The sequence below is a fragment of the Orycteropus afer genome, unplaced genomic scaffold (genome assembly GCF_000298275.1).
Source record: "Orycteropus afer afer isolate SDZICR_OR568_19922 unplaced genomic scaffold, OryAfe1.0 scaffold00484, whole genome shotgun sequence".
Taxonomy (NCBI): Eukaryota; Metazoa; Chordata; class Mammalia; order Tubulidentata; family Orycteropodidae; genus Orycteropus; species Orycteropus afer.
In genome coordinates, this window is record NW_006922071.1 from 924,832 (window position 1) to 935,218 (window position 10,387).

Here is a 10,387-nt window from a genome sequence, read left to right on the forward strand (position 1 = left end):
CTGCAGAATTTGATAAAAATCCTCAATTTCCTCATCTTTGGTTTTGGTGGTTGGTGAATAAATTTGAATAATAGTTGTATTAATGCATTAACCATTAGGGAGATGCAAATCAAAACAACAATGAGATACCCTCTTGCCCTGCACTATTAGCAATGTTTAAGAAGACAGAAAATATCAAATGCTGACGAGGATGTGGAGAGGTTGGGACTCTCATACACTTTTCGTGGGACTATAAAATGATACAACTACTGTGGAAAGCAGTATGGTGATTCCTTAAAAAGCTGGAATTAGAAATATCATTGACCCAAACATTCCCTTACTAGATATATATCCTAAGGAAGTGAAAGCCAGGACAAGAACAGATATATGCACACCCATGTTTACTGAAGCACTATTTACAATAGCAAAAAAATCGAAACGACCTAGGTGCCCATCATCAGAACAATTGATAAGCAAACTATGGCACATGCACACAGTAGAGTACTATGCACCACAAAGAATAATGTAGAATTGGCAAAGCACCACATAATGCAGATTAACTTGGAGGACATTATGCTGAGTAAAATAAGTCAATATCAGAAGGACAAATATATATTAGTTCACTATTATGAAAGGTCAAGAAAAAGTTTTTATATAGAAGGAAAATTTCCTTGTTGATTACCAGGGGTGGGACAGGAGAGGAGAGAACACTCTAGATAGGTAGAGACAAGTTTTAATTTGGGTGAAGGGAAGGGCAATGCACCAAATATGAGTAATCACACAGTGGCACTGAGGAAGAAGACATAGAGAGGTACATGGGAGATACAGACAAAAAAGATGAACCCTTTGGCACATACAGTACGTTGTTGTCAGTGATGACAAACATAGATATATGACTGGATAGATGGGTGAAGGCTGAAAGATCAGGCATGTCTAGGCAGGGAGGGGGTGTGTCCATGACCATGCATAGGGTTGGCAGATAATGTATCTCCAAGAATATTTGTATGTTCAGTAAGAATGTCCATGTATATAGTAGAACTGACAAGGGAAGTTTGTGGTGACTTCTTGGCCCCAGCCAGCTACACAGAGGGAGTGATTAGTTGGACCTGTGGGCTCAGGACCATGGTCTCAAGGGACATCAAGCTCAGTTGGCATAATATACTACGCAAAAATGTTGTTCCACATTCTATTTTGGTGAGTAGCGACTGGAATTTTAAGAGCTTGCAAGCAGCCATCTAGTTGCAACAATAGGGCTCTCTTTGTTCAGAGCAAAGAGTAAATTAAAAAGTTGCATGGAATTAATCAGTGCAAGACACTGTACACCTGTCAATCCTCAGCCTATAGAGAACTATAAACGCAGAAGAACGAGATGGCTCCTGGTTACCACTGTCAACCACTTGGACGGGGGTCATGTAGGAGATCCTGGCTAGAGTGGGAGAACAATGTGGAACAAAACTCAAAATCATAAAAAAGCAAAAGGACCAGGTTTGCTGTTCTGATAGAACCTGTTGAAACACCTGAGACTGTGGCCTCTAGCTGCCCTTCAGGTCTGGAATTGAACCCACTCCTGTGGCTTCCAGTCAAACAAAAGGCAGGAATATGAGCTGAACATTGACATTAGGTAGATACACTCCTTGGAGACATTGATCATGGGAGAATAGAAAGGCAGTGTATGCACAAGTAGACTGCAGGGGTGGGGGTGGGCAGAAGTGCCTGGGAGGGAAGGATACAGGGAAGAGGTAACTAGGGGAGGCAGTGGGAAGAGAGCTGTTACATTGTGGGAAATTGCTGTCAGTGTCATGAGACAAAATGTGTATGAACTGCTGTATGGAAAATGAATCTGCTCTGTAACTTTCACCCAAACCACAATAAAAATTTAAATAAATAAATGAAACCATTAAACATCAAAACTTTTCTTACAGATTTGTTAGGTTGAGTGGTATGTCCAACATCAGATCAATGGTAAACACTGTTAACAGGAATTGATATTTGGATGTTTTTGCTCGAGTCTTAGGCTTCTCTTCTATTGCTACGTTAATCAGGTAAAGTTATTGCATTTTCAAACACCATATTAGACAAATGGATAATCCATGCAGGGTTGGTCAAATAGTATTTACTTTCTATTTCTGAAGCACAGAATAGAAAGTGTTTCTTTTCCTTACCTCACGGCGCTACTGCCCACATCAAGGTCTTGTGCAGTTACTGCACCGATGATGGTCCCCACTGGAGTATCTTCATAAACTTCCATAGTGTACAGAGGCTTGCTGAACACCGGTGGCTCATCCACGTCCAAAACACTGATCTTCACCGTAGCTGTGTCTTTGAAGGGGCCCACGGAGTGAAAACGGTGGTCAAGGTGAGGATTGGAGGCCTCTACTTTAAAAGTATATGCCTTCTTTGTTTCAAAATCTAAGGGCTGCAGTAAGGATAAATCAAAAGGGAGAAGGTATATTTACATAGAATGTGGCAGAATTGGTGAATAGGGTTTCAGAGCAGTTTGCAAATTGGGACCAAGTGTCTTGCTTTCAATGCATGCATTTCCTTTTCCAATAGATTTAGGGAATAAGGGAAGTGCAAAGTAGGTTTTTATATAACACAATGCATTTGTAGAAGTTTATTTGTATCTTGTAAAGTAATCACTTGCATACATTAAAATTAGAGTGCACATGTTCTGGTGACATAGTGCCTAAGGCATTTGACTGCTAACCAGAACTGAAGGTTCAAACCCACCAGCCACTGTTTGGAAGGAAGGTTGGGCAATCTATTGCCATAGTGATATCACTTCAGAAATCCAAGGAGGGATCGCTATGAGTCGGCTCCGACTGGAAGGTAGTGAGGTTAGTTTTTGGTGTTAAAGCGTATATGAGCAAAGTTAGAAATAGAGGGAAGCCGTTCTCTGCTCTTATCCAACACTGACATCTAGTGGAACGAAGAACAATAGAACGTATAAACGAATTGGAAATTGATTAGTGAAAGTACTCTCTAGATCCCAGATGAAAATTTGATATAATGTTCTTGGATCACCTTCCTTATTTTGACCATAATATTATTATCTGCTAAATACTCCTCAGTGCCTAGATATTTTGCCAAACAAGGGTTGTAACAAAACAAACAAACAAACAAAAACAACAAACCTCACTGCCAGCGAGTGGATTCAATTCATAACCCCTCCTTCCATTTCCAAGGAGGTATCCCTGTGGAAGTAGATTGCCCCACCTTCCTTCCCAGGAGTGGCTGGTGGGTTTGAATTGCCAGCCTTCTGGTTAGCGGTCAAATGTCTTAGGCACTACGCTATTAGACCTCCCAGAGTTGTATTAGGATTTAAAAATGTGTTCTGTGGTAATTATGAGAAGGGTTTGGGTGTTTTATGTTTCCATTTTTGCATACACAATTAATGGGCAGTGTACATGCCCCTGCAAGATATATTGCCAAGAATTGAGGCTTAACATATATAAAGATATATTTTAAAAGACTGTGAAACATAATATTTGAAAATAATTTCTCCTTGTAGTCACTGATTCTCAGTTTTAGTGGTGGTAATGCTAATACCCCCTTACTGTGGATATTAGTCTTATGCTACCAAGAACTGAAAACATTCTATTCCAGAATTATGGTGTTGCGGTAGTGCTTTGTTTAAATGGTAACTTTAAGGTCAATGACTCTGACTTCTTATCACCTAAGAAAAAGAAGACAACATTAATTTCACTTTAACATATTGATTTTCTAGGACCTTTAACTGTTTCTGTTTCCTAAGGAAATTCCCACTAGTATGACTTCAATGAATAGCTAATTGCTGTGTCCACACATCTGCTTCCTTGCCTCAGTACACCCGGGGAAATAAAGGGGATGTATTTTTCTCTCTTCAGCATAAGCATGTTGTTTTATGCATTTCCACTGATGAGGGAATACAAGGAAAGAAGAAAATAATCTCTGGTGATTATTATCCTCAAAAATCTCAAAAGTCCATGGAGGTAATTTTGGGAAAATGTTGATTTCATTTGGACTTGACATCAAATCTCTTGCTGTGTGTGTCAGTCAGTGGTGACTATATTTATTTTCCCTGTAAATATTGCCTTTATATTGCCTAATTCATTGATTCTTTATTCATGTTTTTACCTGCCTTGTATTCAATGTGTTTTTTGTTCCCTTTGTCTCTGTATTTTTTTTTTTCTTGACCTGTTTACATATCATACCAGTATTCCTTAATTCCCATCTCTCTTTTTGGGAATTTTTATTTATCTTAAAGTCAATATAAATAAAGAACAGCATTATAACATACTATGGTTTATAATATGGCCAGTGGTTACTTGAATATAAATATAACATCTGGGGGGCAAAAAATAGAGGATAATTTCACAGTTTTCTTTCTTTGAACAGCCCTTACCTTGACTACTTTGTTCTCCTGAGGAAATCAGATTCATGAAAAGATAGCAAATTGTCAGAGTAGTGAAACATCAGTCAAGCAAAGAACAATAAACTGCTACAATTACTGTAGATGTTTACTCTAAAGAAGATCAAGGGAAAACAAGACACACATTTTCAAACATTTGAAGAGCTGTCATTTTTATTCTAGGAGACTCTGAGAAGTGAACTCCCAGTAATTTAAATTCTTTGGAAGCAATCGCTAACAATTAAAATTAATTGAATTAAAACTATTGATACTTTACTTGGTGACATGCTACAGGATATACCGTGCCAGGACCCAAAGATGAAAGGCAAATAAAACATGCACTCTCCCTGCATCCACCAAACTTAGAAAAGAATGAGAAAGATACTATTTTAATTAATGTGTTATTTGAAGAAATACTAAGTTTCCCATTTGTGAATGTTTTCAGAGAAAGACAGAAGCCTTGGAGACATCTGAGAAAGAAACTGATAGATAAGGTAGAAGAGTGTGCTTTGTTGTTGTTGTTGTTATGTGCCGAAGAGTGTGCTAGCCAATGCAAATTAAAGAATCACAGTAAAAACCAACAACAGCTTCTGTTGAGTCAAATTTTCTCTGATTCATGCTGACCCCAGCTGTGTCAGAGTACACTGTGCTCTGAAGGGACTCCAATAGCTTATTATTAGGAGGTGGGTCACCTGAACTTTGTTTTCAGTCATCTCTGAGTGGATTTGAACCAATCCACTCCTGGTAAGTAGTTGAGTTTGTTAATTCTTTGTACATCTCAGGGTCACAATTGGAACTGAAGAACCTATAAAACTGTATTTCTTTGTAAACTTTAAATGTTCAATAGATATGAAACACTATTATTTTTCTATAATAGTAATCCCTAACTTATTCACTTAAGTACTAGGCTGCTAAACTGAAGGTTGGAAGTTCGAACCCTTCAAGTCCCTTTATAGGGGAAAGATCTGGTGATCTGTTTCTGTGGAGATTACATCCAAGAAAACGCTAAGGGACAGGTCTGTTCTATCACATGGAGTGGCTAGAGTCTAATCGACTTAATAGTACCCGACAGATACTAACAACTTTCTAAGACAAGACCACTCTGACTTTATGACCCTGTGAGTCCTCTGCCTACCAAGCAGATTGAGCTGTTCTTCTCATGTTTCCATCCTCTGTAACCCAAAATTAAGGCCCGTTTTAGAATGTATGTAGGAGGTGGTCCAGAGTGTTTCCCAAAACCTTCCTACATTTTCTTAGAAAATTCATTATGTGTATGATGAGGCCAAATCTCTTCTATGTAAAATCTTAATTTATTTATTTTCTTTTTCTTTTTCCCTATCTGCTTGCACACTACAGCTATCTGGGAGAAACCGACTTCCTACTGAAAAGTTCATTTCAAGTGCAGAGATGACAGCACTATTCTGAAACATTTTTCACCTGTTTTGGAATCATCAGGTGTAGTATTTGCATTTTAAGCACTCGTGACCTGTCATAGTAGGAAATTATTTGGTGATCAAAGACATGTAGGGTAAAATCAAGGAATGTTTTTTTTGTATATAGATTATTTATTTATTTATTTTTCAGCAGTTAAATATTATGTCTGGAGCAATCAAACAACCAGAGGAAATTATAAGTGACATGCCATAATAACATCTTAGGTACATTTACTTCATCATGACCCAGGCCCTTAGAGGATTGGACTTTATGAAATGTATAATATAACTCAGAAAGAGAAAAGAGAAGTAATACTTATCACTGAATGTATCCACTTCTTCTGAGTGGACAACTGTGCCATCAGGCTATGTCACTCATGATATTGTTGTTACTGTTAAGGGCCATCAAGTTGGCTCTGACAGTGACCTATAAACAAAGGAACAAAACTCACCTGCTCCTGCACTGTCCTCACCACCATTGCTACACTTGAGCCCCTCGGGGCAGCCACTGTCAATTGATCTCATTGAAGGCTTTCCCTTTTCTCACTGACCCTCTATTTAAAAGCATGATAAACTTCTCCAGAGACTGGTCCCTTCTGACAACATGACCAATGTAGGTGAGACAAAGTCTGACAATTCTCACTTTTAAGGAGTCTTGAGCTGCCCTTTTTCCAGGACAGATTTGTATGTTCTCCTGGCAGTCCATGGTATTTTCAGTATTCTTCACCAACACCACAACTCAAAGGCAACAACTCTTCTTTGGTCTTCCTTATTCATTGTCCAGTGAGTATGAACCTATTCAAAACGCCATGGCTTGCATTAGGTGCACCGTAGACATCTTTGTCCCTTAACACTTTAAAGAGGCCTTTTGCAGCAGATTTGCCCAGTGCAATATGAAGTCTGATTTCTTGACTACTGTTTCTATGTATATTGATTGTGGATCCAATTAAAATGAAATCTATGACAACTTCAATGTTTTCTCTGTTTACATGATACTGCTTATTAGTCCAGTTGTGAGAATTTTGTTTCCTTTATTTTGAACTGTAATCCATACTGACAATTGTAGTCTTTGATTTTCATCAGTAAATGCTTCTGATTATCTTCACTTTCATCAAGCAAGGTTATATCACCTACCCATGATATTGTTAATGAGTCTTCCTCCAATCCTGATGCTATGTTCTTCTTCATATAGTCCAGTTTCTCAGATTATTTATTCAGCATACAGATTAATAAGTATACTCAAAGGATACAATCCTGATACACACTCTTACTCTTTTAAACCATTCAGTATCCTCTGGTTTGAATGACAGCCTGTTGGTTTATGTACAGGTTCTGCATAAGAACGATTAAGTGTTTTGGAATTCCTATTCTTCACAATGTTATTCATAATTTGTTATGATCTACACAGCATTTGAACATTCAATAAAACACAGATAAATACCTTTCTGGTATTCTTTGCAAAATCATGCTAAAAGTGAAAACATTGATATTGTCAAGGATTTCCCTTTAGTTGGATCCTTAATCAATGCCTATGGAAGCAGTCATCAAGAAATCAAAGAATACACTGCATTGGAAAATGATCTGCTACAAAATAGCTCTTTGAAGTCTTTAAAAACAAAGATGTCACTTTGATGACATGCAACTGACCCAAGCCATGGTATTTTCAATCAACAGACAGGCATACAAAAGCTGACAAATGAGGACAACTGAAGAAAAATTGGTGCTTTTGAAGCATGGTGTTGTTGTTGGTGGTGGTGTTGTTGGTATGTGCCATTGAGCCATTTCTGACTCATAGCAACCCTGTGTACAACAGAACAGAATACTGCCCGGTCCTGTGCCAGCCTCAAGATTCCTATCACACCTGAGCCCATTGCGGCAGCCACCATGTCAATTCACCTTATTGAGTGCCTTCCCCTTTTTTGTTCACCCCCTACTTTACCAAACATGATATCCTTCTCCAGGAAATGATCCCTTCTCACAACAAAAGTAGGTGAGACAAACTCTGGCCATTCTCACTTCCAATGAGCAATTCGGCTGCACTTCCTCCAGGACAGATTTGTTAGTTCTTTTAGCAGTCCATGGTACTTTCAGCATTCTTTGCCAACACCACAACTCAAAAGTATCAACTCTTCTTCAGTCTTCCTTATTCATTGTCCAGCTCTCATATGCATAGAAGATGATTGAAAATACCATGGCTTGGGTTAGGTATACCTTAGTCTTCAAGGAGATACCTTTGCACTTCAGCACTTGAAAGAATTCAAGAAAGAAGTTTGCAAGAGATTTTCCCAAGGCAATATGTCTTTTGATGTTTTGACTGCTGCTTTCATTGGCATTGAATGTAGAACCAACTAATATGAAGTCTTCGATAACTTCATTCTTTTCTCCATCTATCATGATGCTGCTTATTGGTACAGTTGTGAGGATTTTTGTATTCTTAATATTGAGGTGTAACCCATACTGTAGACTGTAGTCTTTAATCTTCATCAGTAAGTGCTCCAAATCATCCCCACTTTCAGCAAGCAAAGTTGTGTCATCTATGTATTTCAGGTTGTTAATGAGTGTTCCTTCAATCCTGATGCCACATTCTTCTTCATATAGTCCAGCTCCTCGGATTACTTGCTCAGCATACAAATTGAATAAGTATGGTGAAGGGATACAACCTTGTTGCACCCCCTTCCTGATTTTAAACCATGCAGTATCTCCTCTGTTCTGTTTGATCGACAACCTCCTGGTCTATGTATGGGGGTTCCTCATGAGCACAAATAAGTGTTCTGGAATTCCCATTTTTCTGAATGTTATCCACAATTTATTATGATCAACACAATCAAATGCCTTTGCCTAGTTAATAAAACACAAGTAAACACCTTTCTGATATTCTTTGCTTTCAGCCAAGATCCATCTGACAGCAGCTAATATCCCTCATTCCACATCCTCTTCTGAATCCCACTTGCATTTCTGGAAGTTCTCTGTCAATATACTGCTGCAACCATTTTTGAATTATCTTTAGTGAGGTTTTATTTGTGTGTGCTATCAACGATATTGTTCACTAATTTCCACATTCTGTGGGATCACCTTTCTTTGGAATGTGTACGAATATGGATCTCTCCAGTCACTTGGCCAGATAGATGTCCTCTAAATCTCTGGCATAGCCGAATGAGTGCCTCCAGCACAGCATCCATTTGCTGAGACATCTCAATAGGTATTCCGTCAATTCCTGAAGCCTTGTTTCTCACTAATTCCTTCAATTCAGCTTTGACTTCTTCCTTCAATAACATTGGTTGTTGATCATATGCCACCTCCTGAAATGGATGGTCATCTACCAATTATTTTTGGTATAATGACTCTGTGTATTCCATCCATCTTCTTTTGATGTTTCATGCATCATTCAACAAATTGCCCATGGAAACATTCAATATTGCAGTTCGAGGCTTAAATTATTTCCTCTGTTCTTTCAGCTTGAGAAATGCTGTGCCTGTTCTTCCCTTTTGGTTTTCTAACTCCAATCCTTTGCACATTTCACTGTAATAATTAACTTTGTCTACCTGAACTGCTCTTTGAACTCTTCCATTCAGATCTTTTATCCTTTCAATTCTTCCATTTGCTTTAGCTACTCTCCATTCTAGGGCAAGTTTCAGAGTTTCTTCTGATATCCATTTTGATTTTTTTTTCCCTTTCCTGTCTTTCTAATGACTTTTGCTTTCTTCCTGGAATGTCATGGTTGATGTCATCTCAGTTTTCTGGTTTATGGTCATTGGTGTTCAATGGATAAGATTGATAAAAATCTTCAGTTTCCCCAATTTTGGCTTTGGTGCTTGGTTTGTAAATTTGAATAACAGTAATATTAGCTGGTCTTCCTCATACATGTATGGATATTATCCTATCACTGACACTATCCTTCAGGACAGATCTTGAAATATTCTTTGTGATGATGAATGCCACCCCTTTCCTTGTCAATTTTTCCAGGCATAGAAGATTTTATGGTTATTTGATTAAAAATGGCCAAAACCAGTGCATTTCAGTTCACTAATGCCAAGGATATCAATCTTGATGTGTTCTATTTCATTCATATTTTGTACATTCCGTGTTCTGATTATTAATGGATATCTGTAGCTGAGTTTTGTCATATCAGCCACTGGAGGTCCTGAAAGCTTTATTCTTTCCACGTTATTAAGATTGGCTCTATTATGAGGAGGCAGCTCTTTCCTACTCGTATTTTCAGTGCCGTCCGACCTGAGGGACTCATCTTCTGGCACTATATCAGATAATGTTTCAGGGCCATTCCTAAAGTTTTCCAGTAATATATCAGACAGTGTTTCACCACTATTCATAAGGTTTTCTCTGGCCAATTCTTTGAGAAATGGATGGTCTCTTCCTTCTTCTGAATTGGTCTTAGTTCAGAAGCTCCCCTGAAACCTGTCTACCATGGGTAAGCCTGTTGGCAATTGAAACACTGGTGGCATAGCCCCCAGCCTCATAGCAACACACAAGCCACCACAGGATGACAAACTGACAGACAAGTCTGTCTCTTGTTCTGGCCCTACAAAACCCATCTGCCACCACTTCCCAGACTGCTCTACCTGTTCTG

General features: G+C 38.5%; 1 protein-coding gene across 1 annotated transcript in view; it reads right to left on the reverse strand.

Annotated features, from left to right (window-relative positions):
- Positions 1–10,387, reverse strand: part of CDH12 (cadherin 12) — a 224,983-nt gene that overhangs the window by 108,763 nt on the left and 105,833 nt on the right. The window contains exon 4 of the mRNA XM_007954957.2: positions 2,142–2,395. Coding sequence (XP_007953148.1) covers positions 2,142–2,395 — 254 coding nt within the window. The remainder of the gene's footprint in view (positions 1–2,141; positions 2,396–10,387) is intronic.